The sequence below is a fragment of the Schistocerca gregaria genome, chromosome X, assembly GCF_023897955.1.
Source record: "Schistocerca gregaria isolate iqSchGreg1 chromosome X, iqSchGreg1.2, whole genome shotgun sequence".
NCBI classification, from domain to species: Eukaryota; Metazoa; Arthropoda; class Insecta; order Orthoptera; family Acrididae; genus Schistocerca; species Schistocerca gregaria.
This window is the reverse complement of record NC_064931.1, coordinates 861,234,840-861,258,064: the sequence shown is the minus strand read 5'-3', so window position 1 is coordinate 861,258,064 and position 23,225 is coordinate 861,234,840. Positions and strand designations below refer to the sequence as shown.

Genomic DNA, 23,225 nt, shown 5'->3' with positions numbered 1-23,225 from the left:
AGTACGTGCCAAATTTCGCGCGTCTGTAAGTTTTAGCCCATCTTCGGGATTTCGCGTTCTTCTGAACTGCGCATGCTTTTTCCGTTGCCTCTGCAATAGCGTTCGGACCTTTTTTGTGTACCACGGGGGATCCGTTCCATCTCTTACCAATTTATGAGGTATGAATATCTCAATTGCTGTTGCTACTATATCTTTGAATTTGAGCCACATCTCGTCTACATTCGCATAGTCAGTTCGGAAGGAACGGAAATTGTCTTTTAGGAAGGCTTCTAGTGACACTTTATCCGCTTTTTTAAATAAAATTATTTTGCGTTTGTTTCTGATGGATTTGGATGAAATGGTATTGAGCGTAGCTACAACGACCTTGTGATCACTAATCCCTGTATCAGTCATGATGCTCTCTATCAGCTCTGGATTGTTTGTGGCTAAGAGGTCAAGTGTGTTTTCGCAACCATTTACAATTCGCGTGGGTTCGTGAACTAACTGCTCGAAATAATTTTCGGAAAAAGCATTTAGGACAATCTCGGAAGACGTTCTCTGCCTACCACCGGTTTTGAACAAGTATTTTTGCCAACATACCGAGGGTAGGTTGAAGTCCCCACCAACTATAACCGTATGAGTGGGGTATTTATTTGTTACGAGACTCAAACTTTCTCTGAACTGTTCCGCAACTGTATCATCGGCGTCTGGGGGTCGGTAGAAGGAGCCAATTATTAACTTAATTCGGCTGTTAAGTATAACCTCCACCCATACCAATTCGCACGGAGTATCTACTTCGACTTCACTACAAGATAAACCACTACTGACAGACACAAACACTCCACCACCAATTCTGCCTAATCTATCTTTCCTGAACACCGTCTGAGACTTCGTAAAAATGTCTGCAGAACTTATTTCAGGCTTTAGCCAGCTTTCTGTACCTGTAACGATATCAGCTTCTGTGTTTTCTATTAGCGCTTGAAGCTCGGGGACTTTTCCAGCGCAACTACAACAATTTACAACTATAATTCCGACTGTTCCTTGATCCAAGCACGTCCTGTAATTGCCATGCACCCTTTGACATTGCAGCCCACCCCGTACTTTCCCGAGGCCTTCTAACCTAAAAAACCGCCCAGTCCACGCCACACAGCCTCCGCTACCCGTGTAGCCGCCAGCTGAGTGTAGTGAACTCCTGACCTATTCAGCGGAACCCGCAACCCCACCACCCTATGGCGCAAGTCAAGGAATCTGCAGCCAACACGGTCGCAAAACCGTCTGAGCCTCTGATTCAGACCCTCCACCCGGCTCTGCACCAAAGGTCCGCAGTCGGTTCTGTCAACGATGCTGCAGATGGTGAGCTCTGCCTTCATCTCGTAAGCAAAGACCGGCAGCCTTCGCCAAATCAGATAGCCGCTGGAATCCAGAGAGAATTTCCTCAGATCCAAAGCGACACACGTCATTAGTGCCGACATGTGCCACCACATGCAGCTGGCTGCACCCTGTGCTCTTCATGGCATCCGGAAGGGCCCTTTCCACATAAGGAATGACTCCTCCTGGAATGCACACGGAGTGCACACTGGATTTCTTCCCCTCCGCCGTATCCCTAAGGGGCCCCATTACGCGCCTAACATTGGAGCTCCCAACTACCAGTAAGCCCACCCTCTGCGATTGCCCGGAACTTGAAGGCTGAGAATGATCCTCTGAAACAGGGCAGGCAGCTGCATCTGGCTCAGCCAGAGACAGTGTCTGAAACCGGTTTGTCAGACGCACCGGGGAGGCTTTCTGATCAGCCTCCAGGGACGCTTCAGTGATAATTTGGACAATATCTGTAGTAATTTTTCTGATCACTGTTGTTTAGGCAACAAACTACCAGCCTAAGTAATTCTTGTACGATACGATTTTCTATTGGAAAGTTACAATGCCGGAAGACGGCAGCGAAGTGCAAGAAGAACAACAACTGGTGTAGGAAATGGAAGTTAACTCTGAACGTGAAAAAAATATAATGTATTGTCTATAAACAGGTACGGAGTTCAGTTGCTGTTCGTTTACACCATTGGAAATAAATCACAGGAAACCGTTGAATGGTGCCTGTTTGTTGGTTCTTTCATTTCCTCGCCACCTGTTTTCCTTTTTCAAGATATGTAGTACTTATTTTACACCCATGTCTGAGATATAGCTTTATTTAGATTTCATATACGAGGGATATCTTTTTTCCAACATCCCTTCGGTAGTGTAATGTAAACCGCAGTGAGAATAAAAAATGTTTTATTTTCAACATTTAGCTACACCTTCCAGGTATTACGCTACATAGTCGCTGCTGCGACTTAAACACATGTCGGTACCAACTTTACCCTCGTGCACTCGTCACAGAAGGCAGCCGCATACGATTTACACCAACTTCCTATGCTGGTATGCAGCTCATTGTCAGTGTCAAAATGCTATCCTCTTAGCCAGCGGTTCATCTGAACGAAGGGCTGAAACTCCAAACCAAGTGAGAGCTGTATGGTGGGTGATCCAACACTTCGCATCGAAAGTGTTGCACCTGCAGCACACAGCCGAGTATTGTCATGAGGAAGTAAACACTTGATAGTTACGTCATGTGAGTTGCATGAAATGAGGTGAAACTTCTCAGCAGGATTTCACACTTGGCGGTAGACGCTACTTTTTGAAATCTTTCTGTGCACATTTTGCGCTTAGAACTGAAAAGTGCAGCGTGACGCGACAGATAGGCGTACCAGAGACACTGGGCAACACACCTGTGCAGAGCCTCACCACATTTTCACTGTGGTTTCAATTTCACGACCGTTTTGAAGTTAAAAAAACGTATATCAATTGTGACAGCTTCTCAAACTCTTTGCTCAAGCACTACATAGGAAATCTTAGTTTTTGGTATGCGGTTGACCATCAGCCAAGTACATATTCGACGGTTGAAAATGCCGTTTGATGCCTTGTTCGAGAGAAAGTCAGCCATTACTGTCGTAAGAGGGAGTGTGCTGTTCTGATGAATTTATAAGGGGCAATCAAAATGTTTCCGCTTGATTGCGTTGTTGCACTGTATATGCAACGTAGTGTGGCATTCGCTCATTTCCCACGTGTGTGCCATAAATGAGGAAACGTGAACCATACGGATGTTATTGCTAAATACATACAAACAGGACCGACATGCTACACCCATAAAAAAAAGTTTTGCATCACTCCACTTCCCAGAACTATGGAAGACAGATGTTGACTGTGGATATTGTATCATAAACACAGTTCATTAGACTGTTCAGAGATGTCACTAAACCCCCCCCCCCCCCAAAAAAAGATATAAACAACTATGCATGAGCAGTGCCTATTAGACAGAGGAAGTCCGGCAGCTGATCAGTTCCAGTCATTCCACCAGGAAGGAGGTACACGGCTCTTGTTGTCTGTAGTTCAGCCATGCCTAGATGAACAATACCGCGTTTTGATCGCATCCACATTGTTACTTTGTGCCAGGAAGGGCTCCCAACAGTCCAGGTGTCTAGGAGTGAACCAAAGAGACGTTGTTCGGACACGGAGATACAGAGAGACAGCAACTGTCGATGACATGTCTCACTCAAGCCGCCCAAGGGCTAATAGTGCAGTGGGTGAAAGCTAGGCAATAGGCTGCATAATGCGCAACTTTACTCCCGACGTCCATGGTGAGGTCCATCTTTGCAACCACGACATCATGCACCGCGGTAGAGATGAGTCCAACAACATGGCCGGCCGAGGTGGTCGAGCGGTTATAGGCGCTAAAGTCTGGAACCGTGCGACTGCTACGGTCGCAGGTTTGAATCCTGCCTAGGGCATGGATGTGTGTGATGTCCTTAGGTTGGTTAGGTTTAAGTAGTTCTAAGTTCTAGGTGACTGATGACCTCAACAGTTAAGTCCCATAGTGCTCAGAGCCATTTGAACCATTTTTCCAACAACATGCCGAATGGACTGCTCAGGATTGGCATGACGTTCTCTCTAGCGATGAGTGTTGCATATGCCTTCAACCAGACAATCGTAGGAGACGTGTATGGAGGGAACCTTAGGCTGAACGCCTTAGACACACTAGGTGCGTGAAGACTATGTGAAACCGAATGCATGTTTGAAACAGGGGCTAACGATCACCAATCGAGCGTTGCAATCTGTTCATTTTCTATTTTTATAATACACTGTCCAGTCACATTAATGTGACCACCGCCTAAGTTCAATGTCAACATGCACTAACTATTTGCAGACGGCAAGTGTCAGCACAGGCAGTATATAAAACTCGTCGGCGAGTTGCGGCAAAACCGGTGCAGCCGTTGTTGTGATACGGAAACTGAGCGATTTATCTGACGTTTTTGGGCCAAGGGTGGAAGCATTTCGAAACCGCTAAGTTTATATAAACTTGTCGAGTGCCGCCGTCGTTAAAGTATATAGCGCATGGCAAAATGGTGCAGTCCAAAACCGACGTTGAAGCAACTGTGGCGCACCGCGGGTCACAGATGACGGGGATGAACGGCGCCTACGAAGACGTGTAGACGTGCAACTGGTAACTGACCACCCAGCTGATCCGAGGGGCTGCCAACAATGCTTCCTCAACGGCCGTTCAGCGAAAGTTGCTGCGTACGGGCCTCCGCAGCAAGCACCTCGTTCATGCACCCGTGCTGACTGCTGCTCATCGCGACGAAGGCTGGAATTTGCGCGCCGATACGCCAACTGGACGTCCACTGAGTGACAATACGTGGCTCTTTCAGACGAATCACGTTGTATGCTCCACCGAACAGCTGGCCGTTGATGAAACGTCTGAAATCACCCTGCAACAATAATTGTCGGAAAGGTCCAAGCCGGAAGAGGGAGCGGCCTGCGGAATGGTTTCGTCGCATTCCCTGACAGGGACAATGGATCAACGTAGGTGTGCATCTATTCTTGGTGACGGTGTCCACCCATGAATCCAGCATCTACCAGTAGGAAAGAGCAACGTGTTAAGTACGCTTACATACACTTCAGTTACGGCCATAACGACGAAATGATTTGAACAATCACTTCCTCCTTTATTCACTAACCACTATAAAAGTGAGAAACATGGAAACTGTGCTAAGATAAATTTCGGTTTACTATGTACATGACTAATCTGGCGAGCATTAACATGTGCTAACGACTAACATAAGGGTAGTTGTTGAATTGCGCTGGGTAGTGTCCAGTGTCTTGCGGAGTAAATACGTAGATGCGTGTAAGCCATGATTTCTTAATTTTACTCTACGTTTCGGTTTCCTTTTATCTCATTTTTGAAATTCTTGTGAATGCTCGTCACGAAGTAGAATTTGTCAACTTGTGCAGCAAAATTGTAGGGCAGTGGTTTTTTTTCTCCTATGACAGTGCTCAGGCTGAAACAATTAATATGCACCCAATTGTTAATTGTCTATGTCATCATGTTTCACTACTAATAGAAATAAACAGTATGGCACCTTACAAGCCTGAGGCAGATTCATATAAACCAGTGAGGTTTCTTAATGAGAATAGGAAATAATGTTATAAGAGTAAGGTAAAAGGGTTGGATGGAGTGACGTATATGTAGAAGGAGAGGCTATTGCCAAATTCAGTTTATTCCATAGTATATTTGTGTCAGTATTTGAAAGTTGCTTTCCTAGAAAGTTATCCAGAAGATACATTAAAAGAAAAAGTTAGCCGTGAATAACAAGGGGAATTAAAATTTCATTTAAGAAGAAGAAGAAGGAAATTAACGCAAACGCCAGGGTAAGTCAAGATCCAACATTACTTGCACACTAAAGAAATTCTGTAATATTTTAAGGAAAGTCATTAAAGTGTCCAGAAGATGCATGTCCTGACAGAAACAAATTATGCCGATAGTAAGATTAAAACTTAATGGGACATTGTCAAACGGGAAACAGGATAGCCAGCCAGTGTACAAGATTCCATAAAAATTGAACTAAATGACGAAGTGGTGACTGTAATTCGCAAGGTGCAAGTACTTTTAACAATCAGTTTCTAAATGTAGCATCAAATATAGGAGTAAATGGTTCAATTGAAGAAGCAAGAGAATATGTTAAAAACGCCATTGCACAAAGGTTTAAGCATCCAGAAGTAGTACCAATATCCTTCACTGAAACTAATAAAATTGTAAAAATTCTAAAAAAACAGAAGTTCATGTGGGGTTCATGGGATTTCAAACAGAACTCTGAAAAGTTGTTCCAAATTGATAAATAATGTCCTTAGTGATATATGCAATGCATCGCTGGCAGGGTAATTTTTCCAGACAGGTTAAAATACACAATTATTAAAACACTTCGTGAGAAAGGTAACAAGACAGCCTTAAACAATTATCGTCCAACTTCCTTACTGACATAGTTTCCAAAATATTCGAGAAGTCAATGTACTCAAGAGGAGTCACACACTTATTTGGAAACAAATTACTTAGCATATCACAGTTTGAATTCCAGAAGGGTTGCTCCGTGCTGAGAATGCTGTTTATACATTCGCTCATCAAATGGCAAAAGCCTTAAATAATAGTACATCACCAGTTGGTACTTCCTATGATCCTTCCAAAGCGTTTGATTTTGCAGATCAACTCAAGCTTTATGGAAATGACAGCTTTACACACAGCTGGTTTGAATCATATTTAACAAATAGAAATCAAAAAGTTATTCTGAATAGTTCGGACAATGTCGGAAAGTTAGAAAATTTCAGTGACTTCGAAAAAAAATCAGGAAGGGAGTCCCCAGGGCTTAACTTTGGCTCCAGTCCTAGTCCTTTTATATGTGCATGGCATTTCACTTACCACTCAACATGCGAAATTGGTACTTTCTGCAAAAGATACTAGTGCTATAATAAATCTCGTTAGAGAGAAAACAGCAGAAAATTTGGTAAACGATATTTTCCAAAGAATGATTATTTACCTGAAAATGGACTTCGCCTCAATTTTGAAAAAAAACAACAAAAAAAACACGCAATATTCAGTTCTGTACAATAAATTGAGTCATACCAACAACTGATATAGCACATGAGCAGCAGTCAGTAAAGAGGGTAGAATGCTCCGAATATCTGGATGTTTATAATGATGAAAACTTGAACTGGAAGAAGCATACTACTGAGCTTCTCAAACACTTAAGCTCAGCCACTTCTGCTCTTCGTTCAGTTGCTAATTTTGGACAAAAACGTATCAACCTCCTGACATATTTTGCATATTTCTAATCAAAAATCTCGAGCGGAATAATTTTAATTTTCTGGTGTAACTCATCACTTAGAAAGAAAGTACTGATTACAAAAAATCGAGCAGTAAGAATGATATGTGGTGTTCAACCATGGGCGACATGTAACTGCCTCTTCAAGGAACTATGAATTTTGAAACACGCCGTCACAATACGAATACATCTATTCGTAATGAAATTCGTCATAGATAATCCATCACACTTTGAGAAGAACAGTAATGTACATACCTAGCACCCTAGAGGAAAAATGATCTTTGTTACCCATGGTTGAGCTTGTGAGTGGCTAAGAAAGGAGTTCAGTATGCAGCAACAAAAATTTTTGATCATTTGTCCTGTAATGTAAAATACCTGACAAGTAAAGAACCAAGTCTTAAATCTAATTTAAAATCATTTCTCCTGGACAATTACTTCTATTCCATTGATGAATTTCTACATAACAAATGGTACGCAGAAAAAAAATTAAGTGTAGTTGCATGAGTATGATGATGAGGTCCCATACTCCGAGGACGATGCAAGAGACCTGCACCACCCTACTAGGCAAGGTCCTAGCAGAGGTGGTTTGCCATTGCCTTCGTCGGACCGTAATGGGGATGAATGATAATGATGAAGACAGCACAACACTCAGTCATCTCGAGGCAGGAAAAATCCCTGACAGTGCCGGGAATCGAAATGGACGCCATGCGCGGGAAGCGAGAACGCTACCGCAAGACCTCGAGCTGAGGAAGTTGCATGAGCCAGACTAAAAGTAATAATGTGTTCATTAACGTTGAAACTAATCATGTATACATTTCCTTTAAACTGACTCGTTCCACATCAGTTCGACAAAAGAATTATGTAAATTAGCTATGGAACATGTAACTAACTAACCAACTAACTAAGGATGTAGACAAATAGACAAGTTATATGCTGTGGGAAGTATATGGAGGCCTATGCATAAATGATAGTAGATTTGTGATGGTAGATGGAAGTGTAGTCAAGAGCATTATAAAAGAGGAAAGTGCTTGGAGTGGCTCATCATAGCACTTCAGACAATAAGAAAAACTTTTAAATTTTATTAAACAGCGTCTGCATCAGAAGCGTCGAAGCAGAGAATTTTGTTAGAATAGGGGAACCAAGAGCTCATATCTGACTACTGTTCTCTAATATAAAACAATGGAAACCGAAATACATTTTAGTTTGCCGGCATATCACTGTCCAAAAACAACAATTTCACTGAAAACGTAACCCGAACTATTCTACTAGCTTCATGAAATCAACATCGTTGAAAACATAACCTGAAATATTTGGAGGAAATGAGCAGTAGTATATTTATTTGTCCTGTTGAAGCTTGGATACGGAAGCGCCAAAGAAACTGGTAGAGGCATACGTATTCAAATACAGAGATATATAAACAGGCAGGATATGGTGCTGCGTTCGGCAACGCCAATGTAAGACAAAAAGTGTCTGGTGCAGTTGTTAGACTGGTTACTGCTGCTACAATTTCGGGTTATCAAGATCTAAGTGGGTCTGAACTTGGCGTTATAGCCGGCGCACGAACGATGGGACACAACATCTGAAAGGTAGCGATGAAGTGGGGATTTTCCTCTACGACCATTTCATTAGTAAACCGTGAATATCAGGAATCCGGTAAAACATCAAATCTCTTACATTGTTACTGCCGGAGAAAGATCCTGTAAGGAGGAGACTCACAACGACTGAAGAGAATCGTTTAAAATGACACAAGTGCAACCCTTTTACAAATTACTGCAGATTTCAATTCTGCGCCATCAACAAGTGTCAGCGTGCGAACCATTCAACGAAACATCATCGATATGGGCTTTCGGAGCGGAAGGCCCACTCGTGTACCCTTGATGACTGCATGACACAAAGCCTTACGCCTCTCCTGGGCCCGTCAACATCGGCATAGGACATGTACGGGTGTGGAGACAATGTCATGAATCCATGGACCTTGCATGTCAATACGGGACTACTGAAGCCGACGGAGGCTCTGTAAGGGCGTGGGGTGTGTGCAGTTGGAGTGATATGTGACCCCTGATACGCCTAGATACGACACTTGAAAGGTAACACGTACATAAGCATCCTAATACTCTTCTGAGTTTAAACAGTTGCGCTGGGTACCAAACCCTCCAGACATGAACATCATTGAGCATATCTGGGATGCCTTGCAACATGCTGTTCATAAGAGATCTCCTCCCCCTCGTACTCTTACGGATTTATGGATAGCGTTGCAGGAGTCGTGTCTTTGGCTCTTCAGTTTATTTTCATGAAAAAACAGTAGAAAAAAGTGTCTTGTAATTTTTATTTACACGGATGGTTTGTGCTTAGGCAATAAAGAAGACATGAAGATTTCTAGATCGATAATATGTTTTACTGCCTCATCAGCCGCCAACATGACATCTACGAATCTCGTTCCGCATTTTCTGATGAGACCGATTTACGCTAAGCGGTTGGTTACCAGTCAGAGACTGTGGATGTCGTTTCACCATGGTAACTGAAGGAGTTTCAGCACCTTTCTATATTTAATTCGACATTATGTATGGTCAGCTAAATTTTACAAGAAGTAAAACGCAGAATAAACTTATCTATATTCAGTATTTATGAACATGGATATGCTTAATCTTTTAGGCTGGCGGAACGGATACATCCGTCAATCACCTGCTCATTCTCATTGGGTTCGACTGAAATTTCCGTCCGTGTATTCTGTGGGTTTTAGCTAATGGAAATGATGAGTGTCAAGTCAGTAGCAGTTGTAATGTTATTAGTTTATGGTTCCACCATTAGGTGGTACCTCCGCCAGTCAAAATACGATATACTAGGTCAGTTATAACGTATTTCGTTGTTTATTCTGGCAAGGACACAAATTACAGGAGTCTTTATCCTGAAGAGAAAATAACTTCTCGAAAGGCTTTGGAGATTGATCACGATTTTCTCTGTATGGTTAATTTTACTTACTTCGATAACTGGTACACTAGTCAAGATATGATTGACAAACTGCGTAAGAACACTGGCGTTATAGACACAATGTGGCAAAAAGAAAGTAGTTACCTGTCTACATCAAATATGAAAAACTGAAGAAGCGTCACCACATTACAGTGTACAGAAACAAGCAGATGTTGATAAGATGGAAAGATTAGAGGGATGTCGGAGCCATCAGCAGGTTTTATGACGATATATTTCAAAAAGTAAATTCAGATAATGGCACCGTGGAAAAGCTAAGTGTTTTCATCGAGTACAAGAAGAAGAATGTGGGATGTGTGCATAGTAGCGATACTCAGTTTCAGCCGGCCGCTGTGGACGAGTGATTCTAGGCGCTTCAGTCTGGAATCACGCCACCGCTACGGTCGCAGGTTCGAATCCTGCCTCGGGCCTGGATGTGTGTGATGTCCTTAGGTTAGTTAGGTTTAATTAGTTCTAAGTTCTAGGGGACTGATGACATCAGACGTTAAGTACCATAGTGCTCAGAGCCATTTCTCAGTTTCAAAGCTACCTAATGATCAGCAGCATTTTTCTGAAAAAAGTCATCGGATGATTGTTAGCCATTTATTGGCTATAGCAAAAATTAGCGCATATTTTCTGGAAAAAAACTTGACGGCAAAAAAGCAGACATAAATTGATCATGAGTCTCGGGGAACAGCTGCTCTGCAATCTCCACAACAGGAGTCGTCAACTGGACGCCTACATCGGACACCAAACGTGATTCGTCTTGCAGCAGGCATTATCCGTAATTTTTACGAATAAGGAGGTGTGTAGAAGTCTTGAAAAGAGACATGGCATCTTATTGGTGTTCAGAATGTTAGGTTCGATTCTTTGCAACAATATGTTTTACAATGTTTCTGAAAACTATTTCGAGCAGTTAATTCATGAGCTCACGCTAATAGTAAGCGGTTGTGAAAACACACTTCACCTCATAGCAACAAATAATTCTGAGCTAATAACGAGCCTCAAAACGGATACAGGGATTAGTGAACACAGAATTGTCGTAGCGAGGCTGCATATTGTAACCTCCAAATACTCCAAAAATAAACGAAAAATATACCTACTTAAAATAGCAGATAAATATTCACTTGACGTCTTTCGGAGACACAATCTCCACTCCTTCCAAATTAACAATGCAAGTGTAGACCAGATGTGGCTTGAATTGAAAGAAATAGTATCGACAGCAATTGAGAGATTTGTACCAAATAAATTAACAAACGGCGGAGCTGATCCCCTTTGGTACACATAACTGGCCAGAACACTTTTGCAGAAACAACGAAAAAAGTATGTCAAATTTAAATGAGCACAAAATCTCCAAGATTGGCAATCTTTTACAGGAGCTCGAAATTTAGCGCGGACTTCAATGCGAGATGCTTATAAGAGTTTCCACGACGAAACCTTACCTGGAAACCTGGCATAAAATCCAAAGAGATTCTTGTCGTATTTAAAGTATGCTAGCCGCAAGACACAGTCAATATCTTCTCTACACAATAGCAAGGGAAATCCTTTCGACGACAGTGCTGAGAAAGCAGAGTTACTAAACACAGCCTTCCGAAATGCCTTGACAAAAGAAGACGAAGTAAATATTCCAGAATTCAAATAGAGAACAGCTGCCAACATGGGTAACGTAGAAGTAAATATCCTCGGAGTAGTGAAACAACTTAAATCACTTAATAAAAGCAAGTCTTCTGGTCCAGACAGTAAATCAATTAGGTTCCTTTCAGAGTATGGTGACGCAATAGCTCCACATCTAACAATCATATACAACCACTCGCTCGACGAAAGATGCGTATCCAAAGATTGGAAAGTAGCACCGATCACACCAATATTCAAGAAAGGTAGAAGGAGTAATCCACTAAATTATAGGCCCGTATTATTAACGTAGATATGCAGCAGGATTTTGGAACATATATTGTATTCTAACACGATGAATTACCTCGAAGAGAACGATCTATTGGCACACAGTCAACAAGGATTTAAGAAACATTGATCTTGTGAAACACAACTAGCTCTTTGCACACACTAAGTGTTGATTGCTGGTGAAAAGGGATTACAAATTGATTCCGTGTCTTTAGATTTCCAAAAACCTTTTGATACAGTACCACACAAGCGACTTGTACTGAAATTGAGTGCTTATATGAATATCATCTCAGCTGTGTGACTGGATTCGTGATCTCCTGTCGGAGAGGACACAGTTCGTAGTAACTGACGAAAAGCTATCGAGTAAAACAGAAGAGATTTCTGGTGTCCATCAAGATAGTGTTATAGGTTCTCTACTGTTCCTTATCTGTATAAAGATTTAGGAGACATTCTGAGCAGTCGTCCTAAGTTGTTCGTAGATGATGCTGTCGTTTATCGTCTATTAAACCAATCAGAAGATCAAAACAAATTGCAAAACGATTTAGAAAAGATATCTGAAAGGTGTGAAAATTGACAGTTGATCCTAAATAATGAAAGGTGTGAGGTTATCCAGATGAGTGCTAAAAGGAATCCATTAAACTTCGGTTATTCGATAAACCAGTCTAATCTAAAGACCGTAAGTTCAACTAAATACCCAGGAATTACAATTACGCTCAACTTACATTGGAAAAAATACATAAAAATTGTTGCTGGGAAAGCAAACTAAAGACTACGTTCCATTGTAAGAATACTTTGGAAATGTAACAGATTTACTAAAGAGACTGTCTTCACTATGCTTGTATGTCCTCTTTTGGTATACTGCTGCGCGGTCTGGGGTCCTCACCAGATAGGGTTACCAAAGAACATAGAGAGAGTTCACCGAAGAGTAGCACGTTTTGTACTATCGCGAAATAGAGGAGATAGTGTCACGGATATCATACACAATCTGGGAAGGACACTATTAAAACAAAGGCGGACCCTTCTCACGAAATTTCAATCACCAACTTTCTCCTGCGAATGTAAAAATATTTTGTTGGCGCCGACCTACATAGCGAGAAACAGATGAAATCATAATAAAATAAGAGAAATCAGAGGTCGCACATTTTTTTCCGAGCGCTGTTTGAGAGTGAAATAATAGATAATTATTGTGAACCCTCTGTCAGGCACTTAGATCTGATTTGCAGAGTATCCATGTGGATGTAGGTGTAGATATCGCACTGAAAAGACTCGTGATTCTGTAAAAATAAAATTCCATTATCTTCCTTAATACGTTCCATTTGAACAAAATCTACTTCAGTTTTGGTCCGTAAACTAAATTCAACGAAGAAATATTTTAATGAGTCAGAAAGACACGTGGCTCCACTGCGCCGCCAATCGCTAGGGGGGATTAGACCTAAGGCAGAGGAGTGCGCACTCTTAGCAATAATGGGGATACTGAGTTGCCTAACTCGATTATTACTCCATTTGTTACTATCAAGATATCTATGAATTTTGTTCCATACTTTCTGATTAGGTTATGTCTTAAGGTTCCAGTGACCAACAGCAAGCAGCATGTTTATTGAACGAGCCTGAACACCTTGCTATGGTTAGTTAGACTTTGTCTGTGGGTAACTACATTCCACGAGAAAGATAAGAAATTTTCTGTCTTCTCAAGTTTCCGTAAGTCCAGGAAGCAGTTTCCTCTTTTAGGTTCAAATGGTTCAAAGGGCTCTGAGCACTATGGGACTAACTTCTGAGGTCATTAGCCCCCTAGATCTTAGAACTACTTAAACCTAACTAACTTAAGAACATCACACACATCCATGCCTGAGGCAGGATTCGAACCTCTTTCAGGAGTCAACATCCTGTCCCAGTATTCTCTGTATTATTGTAAATACGAACAAGTTTCATCTCAGTTATGTTCCTGAGGCTATGGCTAAAATGGAATGTAATACAAGGTTATTATAAGTGACTCTAGAGATTTCATAGATTCACTGTAGCTACATTAATTGACATATTGTCACAAAACTCACCACTCATATAGAAAACCTCAAAAAGTTTTGTACTGTTGCAGCCCTACTTCAGAATTGTGCCACGAGAGCGCAGCAATGAGCACTTAGGTAAGATGGCGACAGGCGCCGAGAAAGCCTATGTTGTGCTTGAAATGCATTCTCATCAGTCTGCCGTAACAGCGCAACGCCACTTCAGAACAAAAAAGGTTCGCCCACTCCATTCGATGATGGTATGCCCAGTTTAAAGCTTCAGGATGCGTTTACAATGGAAAATCAACGAGTTAACCTGCAGTTAAGAGAAGAAACGATTTACGCGTACAGACAAGTTTCTCACTTAGCCCACAGAAATCGACGAACAGAGCATGCAGAGAGCTGAATACACCACAACCGACTGTTTGGATGTTCTTAAGGAAGCTACTGAAGCTGTAGCCTTATGGTTTGCAATTGCTACAAGCCCTGACTCCCGATGACAAAGTCAGAGGCTTTGAATTTTCGCCACAATTGCAACAGTTTATGGAACAGGATAGATTTTGTGAGAAACTTACCTTCAGTGATCAAGGAACATTTTATGTGAATGGCACAGCGAAGAGGCTTGGTGCGCGAATCTGGGGGACAGAAAATTCCCATGCTATCATGCAGCACATTCGAGATTTGCCGAAAGTTAATATGCTATGTGCAGTCTTATAGTTTAAAGTTTACGGTCCCCATTTCTTCTGAAAAAAGACAGTTTCAGGACACTTGTATCTGGACATGCTGGAAAATTGGCTCATGCCACAACTGGACACCGACAGTATGGACTTTATCTACCAACAGGATAGTACTCCACCCCACTTCCATCATGACGTTCGTTAATTCTTAAACAGGAAATTGAGTAACTGACGGATCAGTCTTTATGGGGTTTGTGGTCAGCAATTCGTAATGGCCTCCATGCCCTCGCGACCAAACTCCAAGCGATTTTTTTGTGTAGAATTATGTGACAGATTCAGTGTTAACATCTGATCTTCCATCAAGCCTATCAGAAACAGTGCCCTCGAACGGTTTGAAAGAGACGTTCTGTGCCGAACGTGGGAAGAAATTGATTACCGATTAGTTATTTGCAAAATCAGTAGGGCAGCCCATATGAAGCACTTGTAATACGTCAAAAAATCTTTTTGAGTTGTTTGATGTGTGGGCAAAGCCCTGTGACAAAATGTCAACTAATATAGCTACAGGAAATCTGTGAAATTGCTGCAATAATTTATAATACCTTTATACGAGGGTTTTAACTTTAATAGTGGCAACTATTTATTTACAGCTGGTACAAAATAGATACGTGTTTCAAAGTTTTACTGACCTTCGAAGTAGTCACCAGCATTGTGTATAACCCGTTGCCAGCGATGTGTAAGTCGTAGGACACTCTCAGCAGGGCCAGCTGTGTTGACGGTCGAGCGGCGCGGTCTACTGCCCGGCGAATTTGTAGCAGTTCTGAAGCGAATGCCGTCAAGTGTTTCCTTCAGTTTCGAAATCGAATTGAACTTACTAGGGCTTAAGTCAGGGGAGTGCAGAATGTGGTATAGCACTTAGCATCCCCATCAGTGAAACAAATCAGCAACAGCTTGCACTGCACGTGCTTCAGCATTGTAATGGTCAGTTCCTTCACTTCTCTCTCTAAACTGGTCGTAGGTTGTGTTCCAAAAATGAACAGCCGTTAAGATATAGGGTGGTCAGAAACAACGTAAAAAGTTGGTAAGGATGTTGTAGTGGCGGTTGTGTTGAGAGTAACTCATCATCATCATTTATCATCATCATCATCATCATCATTTAAGACTGATTATGCCTTTCAGCGTTCAGTCCGGAGCATAGGCTCCCTTATAAAATTCCCCCATGATCCCCTATTCCGTGCTAACATTGGTGCCTCTTGTGATGTTAAGCCTATTACTTCAAAATCATTCTTAACCGAATCCAGGTATCTTCTCCTTGGTCTGCCCCGACTCCTCCTACCTTCTACTGCTGAACCCATGAGTCTCTTGGGTAATCTTGCTTCTCCCATGCGTGTAACATGACTCCACCATCTAAGCCTATTCGCCCTGACTGCTACATCTATAGAGTTCATTCCCAGTTTTTCTTTGATTTCCTCATTGTGGACACCCTCCTGCCATTGTTCCCACCTACTAGTACCTGCAATCATTCTAGCTACTTTCATATCCGTAACCTCAACCTTAGTAATAAGGTACCGTGAATCCACCCAGTTTTAACTCCCATACAACAAAGTTGGTCGAAAGATTCAACGGTGCACAGATAACTTAGTGTTGGTACTGACTTCCTTCTTGCAGAAGAGAGTAGATCGTAGCTGAGCACTCACTGCATTAGCTTTGCTACACCTCGCTTCCAGTTCTTTCACTATGTTTCCATCCTGTGAGAATATGTATCCTAAGTATTTGAAACTTTCCACCTGTTCTAACTTAGTTCCTCCTATTTGGCACTCAATCCCTTTATATCTCTTTCCCAATGACATTAATTTTGGAAATGCTAATCTTCATACCATAGTCCTTACATTTCTGATCTAGCTCTGAAATATTACTTTGCAAACTTTCAATCGAATCTGCCATCACAACTAAGTCATCCGCATATGCAAGACTGCTTATTTTGTGTTCACCTATCTTAACCTCACCAAGCCAGTCTATTGTTTTCAACATATGATCCATATATAATATGAACAACAGTGGAGACAGGTTGCAGCCTTGTCTTACCCCTGAAACTACTCTGAACCATGAACTCAATTTACCGTCAACTCTAACTGCTGCCTGACAATCCATATAAAGACCTTTAATTGCTTGCAAAAGTTTGCCTCCTGTTCCATAATCTCGTAGAACAGACAATAACTTCCTCCTAGGAACCCGGTAATATGCCTTTTGTAGATCTATAAAGCGTAGATACAATTCCCTGTTCCATTCATAACACTTCTCCATTATTTGCCGTAAGCTAAAGATCTGGTCCTGACAACCTCTAAGAGGCCTAAACCCACACTGATTTTCATCCAATTGGTCCTCAACTAATACTCGCACTTTCCTTTCAACAATACCTGAGAAGATTTTACCCACAACGCTGATTAAAGAGATACCTCTGTAGTTGTTACAATATTTTCTGTTTCCATGTTTAAAGATTGGTGTGATTACTGCTTTTGTCCAGTCTGATGGAACTTGTCCCGACTCCCAGGCCATTTCAATTATCCTGTGTAGCCGTTTAAGACCTGACATTCCACTGTATTTGATGAGTTCCGACTTAATTTCATCCACCCCAGCTGCTTTATTGCACTGCAATCGATTGGCCATTTTCACCACTTCCTCAAATGTGATCCTATTTCCATCCTCATTCCTATCCCATTGTACATAGAAATCTGAAACATTACTGATCGTATTTTCACCTACATTGAGCAACTCTTCAAAATATTCCCTCCATCTGCCCAAGGACTCCACAGGATTCACAAGCAGTTTTCCTGACCTGTCCAAAATTCTTGTCATTTCCTTCTTACCTCCCTTTCGAAGACTGCTAATTACACTCCAAAATGGTTTTCCAGCAGCTTGACCCAAAGTCTCCAACCTGTTTCTAAAGTCTTCCCAAGATTTCTTCTTGGATGCTGTGATTATCTGCTTGGCTTTGTATCTTTCTTCAACATAACTTTCTCTGTCTACCTGAGTTCTAGTATGTAGCCATTTTTGATACGCCATCTTTTTCCTTTTACAGGCTGCCTTGACTGTATCATTCCACCAAGCTGTTTGCTTCATCCTACCTTTACACACTACTGCTCCAAGGCATTCTTTGGCCACTTCTAGTATTGTGTCCCTGTACCTTGACCATTCCTTTTCCAATGACTGTAATTGACTACATTCAACTAACTGGTACCTTTCTGAGATCATTGTTATGTACTTGTGCCTGATTTCCTTATCCTGAAGTTTCTCCACTCTTATCCTCCTACATATGGACCTGACCTCCTGCACTTTCGGCCTCACAATCCCAATTTCGCTGCAGATTAAATAATGATCAGTGTCATCAAAGAATCCCCTGAATACACGTGTGTCCTTCACAACCTTCCTGAATTCCTGATCTGTTATTATATAGTCAATGACAGATCTTGTTCCCCTGCCTTCCCAAGCATACCGGTGAATGTTCTTATGTTTAAAAAAGGAGTTTGTGATTACTAATCCCATACTGGCACAGAAATCCAAGAGTTGTTTCCCGTTCCTGTTGGCCTCCATATCCTCTCCAAATTTACCCATAACCTTTTCATACCTTTCTGTTCGATTTCTAATCCTGGCATTAAAATCACCCATGAGCAGAACACTGTCCTTGTCCTTTACTCTAACAACTACATCACTGAGTACATCATAAAAACTACCTATCTTATCTTGATCTGTCCCATCACAATGCGAATATACTGACACAATCCTAATTTTCTTGCTAGACACTGTCAAATCTATCCACATCCGTCGTTCGTTTACATACCTTATTGAAACTACGCTGGGTTCCATTTCTTTCCTGATGCAAAGCCCTACACCCCATTGTGCTATTCCTGCTTTGACTCCTGACAGGCAGACCTTGTATACTCCCACTTCCTCTTCTTTCTCACCCCTTACCCGAATGTCACTAACGGCTAAAACATCCAGCCCCATCTTACTTGCAGCCTCTGCCAGCTCTACCTTCTTCCCAGAGTAACCCCCTTTGATATTAATAGCCCCCCATCTCATTACCATTTGTTTGCCGAGTCGTATCTTAGAAGTCCCTGATTTGTCAGTTAGAGGTGGGACTCCGTCACCTCCAAAGGTCCGAGGCATTTTCCTCTGATTGTTGCCAGCATCATATTTAAAGTACCAGGGAAGCAGGTTACTAGCCTTACTTGTCCAGAGTCCCATTGAGTTTTGCCCCTAACGGTTGAGGGACTAACCGGTGGATTTGGTAGTCTTTGCCGTATGAGCACAAAGGTGACCACGACTCAGAATATGTCCTAGATGCCCAGCCTTATTCCAGAGTAACTGGTATCCCGACTGTCGGGACCACTTACTTGGCCACTCCTACGTTGCCCATGGTTCATGAACTAGGACATGGCTACAGGAACCCACACCATGAACCACTGAGAATAACTGTTAGGAAAAAATTCGATATGTTGCAAAGTTTCCGAGCTATTTACCACAGAAGTCAGCCTGTCAGGTCGTCGCCGGCCGCTGTGACCGAGCGGTTCTAGCCATTTCAGTCCGGAACCGCACTGGTGCTACGGTCGCATTTGAACCATTTGTCAGGTCGTCGGTCGCGGAAATTCAAGCAGCCTGCCAGAGGCAGTGCCCCAGAGGTGTTCTTCGTTTGGTTTCGTCAAACTGAGCAAACGTAGCTTTCGCTCACATGGCTGAAATTTATTGCTTCCGAGAAAGACAGTTTTAACTGGTAATAAGCGTTTGAACAAGTGGTAACTCAAGGACCCTCAGATGACTGAGTATTGCCGCATATTAGCGCGTGCAAGTGCTTGAATTTGCGCGCAACCACCTTATTGGGTTACTTCAGTGCTAAACAACTCGGAAATGGCCCAACATACCTATTAAAAAAAAAAAAAAAACAGTTATTCATCAGTTGAAATTCCCTGCGATGCCCTCACAAGCTTTTCAGACTTTTTCTGATCACCCTGTAAATAGGAAACTGCCCTTTTAAGTGCTTCAAAATTTCGTTTTTCTTATGCACTTGTGCGATATTTCGAACAATTCCGAAGATGACTACACAGTAGTGATAAATCTGTATGGCATCTACGAAAGAAACTCGATATAAGGAACGTGCTGTAAATGAATTGTTGATTGTGGAAAAAAAATCTGGTGAACATCCATATACGTTTGTGTGCAGTATATGGTAATGATCAGTTGATAGGAGTTGTGTCCGACAGTGGCATCAGGAAGCGCAGAAACTGAGATTCATGATAGGTCATGTTCTGGACGTCCTATCACAGCCACTGATCCCGACATAGTGAATGGAGCGGATGCCATTATTCGTGCAGAACAGCGCATCACAACTCGAAACTTGCCTCTACACCTACCTCCTAGCATTGGAAGTGCGTGCGCATAGAATGAGACTCTTGGATATTTAAAGGTGTGCTGAAGATGAGTTGCACGAATCCTCACAACAGACTACGAGCTTAGCCATTTCATCTGAACTCTTGTGGCAGTTTTAATCCGATGGAGAGGTATTTTTGTCACGGATAGTTACAGGTGACGGAACCTGGGTGCATCACTTTGAGCCAGAAACATGAAGGCAATCACTGTAGTGATACTTCCCACAGTCACCAAAACAAGAGATCTTCAAGAAGCTCCTTCTTGTGGCAAAGTCTTTGGCCACTATCATAATCCTTATCACCTGTCACAAGGGTCGACAGTTCATTCAGATTCATATGTGAAGATTCTGAATAAACTCAAAACTTTTCCGACGTTTTCGGTGTGACAAAAATCTAAAAAAAAATTTGCTGCAGCTCCACAATATACACCCACACAGAGATCTCTGAACCTGGGAACACGTCGCTAAATCTCAGTGGACATCCTTGCCTTATCTACCCCATAGTCCAGACATGGCGTCCTCGGAATTCCACCTGTTTTGGCCACTGAATGATTCTATGCATGGTACACACTTTGAAGATTATGGGAACGTAATTCATATAGTGGAAACATGACCACGCACTAAGGATAAGTGCTTTTAACAACAGGAAGTATATAGTCCTCTACAACGCTGGCCACAAAATGTGATGGAGACTATATAAAAAAATAGTACAAGTCAAAGTAATGTTGGCTGATGTTGTCACCAAATTCTAATTTTTACGAATAAATACGCTGTGAGAAAAAATTATGAGGGATTACTTATTGAACGATCCCCGTACGACCCATTCTTGAGTGCTGCCCATCTACATCTACATATATACCACGTAAGCCTAGGGTAGCACGTTCCATTACCAGTTATTTCCTTGCCTGTTCCACTCGCAAGCAAATAGAGCGAGGGAAACCGAATGTCTATCTGACTCCGTAAGATCCGTTGTTTCTCTTATCTTCGTGGTCCTTATGCGAAATGTACATTGGCGGCAGTAGAACTGCTTTTGTAGTCAGCTTCATATGCCGGTTCTCTAAATTTTTTCACTAGTGTTCCTCGAGAAAGAACGCCGCCTTTCCTCCAGGGAGTCCCAGTTGAGTACCGTAGCATTTCCTTAATACCGAGGTGTTGTTCGAACCTACCGGTAACAAATCTAGCAGCCTGCCTCTGAATTGCTTCAATCTCTTCCTTTAATCCGACCTCGAGCGGATCTCAAACACTCCAGCAGTACTAAAAGTTGGGTCGCAGTAGTGTCCTTTATACGGTCCCCTTTGCAGATGATACACACTTCCCTAAAATTTTCCCAATAAACCGGTGTCGACAATTCACCTTCCCTACTACAGTCCTTACGTGTTCATTCCATTCCATATCGCTTTGTAACGTTACCCCTAGATATTTTATTGATGTGACTGTCAATCCTCACGCTACTAATGCTGCAGTCGAACATTAGAGGTTTGTTTTTCCTACTCATCTGGACTAGCTTACATTATTCTACATTTAGAGCTAACTACCATTCTCACACCAACTACAAAATTTGTATAAGCCATCTTCAACAACGACACCTTCCCGTGCACCGTCGTAACATCAGCGAACAGCCGCAGACTGCTGTCCGCCACATCATTTACCTATATATAAAATGTTAAAGGTCCTATCATACTTCTGTGAGGCATTCCTGACGATATTTTGGCCTCAGATGAACAATCACCTTCGAGATCCACGTACTGGGTACTGTTACGTACGATAAATCTGGATTAGTTTAAGAAATAGATGAAACCCAGCGAAGAGCAGCTCGTTTCGTGATGGGTTCCTTTGATGAACGCTCATCAAACTCCAGTCGTAGAGATATGTTGAGTAAGGTGGAGAGCGTTAGTGTTCAAATTCCTACAGCAGAACCAAGCAACGTATCACTTCCTCCTGTAAAAATATCACGAGATGACATCGACGAGAAAATCAGAAAAATTAGAACTAGTGCGTTGGTGCCATGCATTACCCTCAAATGGAAGAGGAAAGGAGGGAAATGATAGCTGTAAGATGAGTTGCGGATTGCAGGTGTAAATACAGATATAGACTTAATTTCTCCAATCTTGTTACGCATCGTGTTATTGAACACGTTTCCGACTATTCTTGGTTATGCATTTTTCAACCACTCCTTATTACGATATCGTGAGCCCGAGTAGAGAACTCCAGACACTGAAGTACGGCAAAGAAAACTATTTCCCCACTCCCTCTTTTCACACAAAATGATCGATTCGCGTCGTGGAAACATTGTCCAGTTCTGTTTCGCTTATATGTCGCTCAGTAACGCTCCTAGCTCAGTGGCAGACCTGTTCTTGCTAATGCTTATGTTTCCGCAGAGCGCAACCTCGTGTTGCACCCTGGGTCTTCGTTCTCAACTCGACGGAAAAAGGAGAAAGATTATAATTCTGTATTGTTATGTGTAGCAGCAGCAGCAGCAGCGGCGGCGGCGGTTTGATGAAACAGATTTTATTAAGGCGGCCTAATTAGTTTAGCTGCAGCACGGCGATTTCGCGGCCCCACGGCTCCTCCCGCCGCCCTGAAACACAAGAATACAAATTGCCTCAATTCAATTACTTTTTTATCGTGACGTTGTTAATGAACACGACGAAATGGTTGCAATATTCTTAAAGATTTAATTAGGTTCCGGAATAAGTGCGTTAAATCTCCCCTCTCTCTCATCGAAATCTGGTACGTTTGCGCTCGATATACAGGGTGACATAGTTTTTCCTTGGCGTAGCTTTACATTTACATTTACAGTTTTGCCGGGACAAAAGATTAGGAATTCGGAAGGTGTATTCCATGATGTCGCCAAACTAATAATAATGACGGACTTGATTCGGATAAAACTAATACAGTGTTTCTATTTACAAATAAATTACGAGATATGTTACTAACATGACAAGGATTGCATGAAAAGTGAGTGGTATCACATTTCCGAGGAGCATAATACTTTCCTGGGCAACAAAAATTATGCCAATGCGTATATGCAAGTTCTGCTGAATTACGAGGGTAAGACAAAATTTTAATTGTTTTTGTGGTCTTCAGCCAGGAGACTGTTTTGATGTAG

At 42.1% G+C, this 23,225-nt stretch overlaps 1 protein-coding gene across 1 annotated transcript in view; it reads left to right on the top strand.

Annotated features, from left to right (window-relative positions):
* The window catches only part of LOC126298339 (homeobox protein SIX3-like), a gene marked incomplete at its 5' end in the record, with an annotated part of 322,307 nt that extends 299,694 nt beyond the window's left edge, over positions 1–22,613 (top strand). Inside the window, one exon of the mRNA XM_049989635.1 lies at positions 22,495–22,613. Coding sequence (XP_049845592.1) covers positions 22,495–22,613 — 119 coding nt within the window. The remainder of the gene's footprint in view (positions 1–22,494) is intronic.
* Positions 22,614–23,225: the final 612 nt, after the last annotated feature.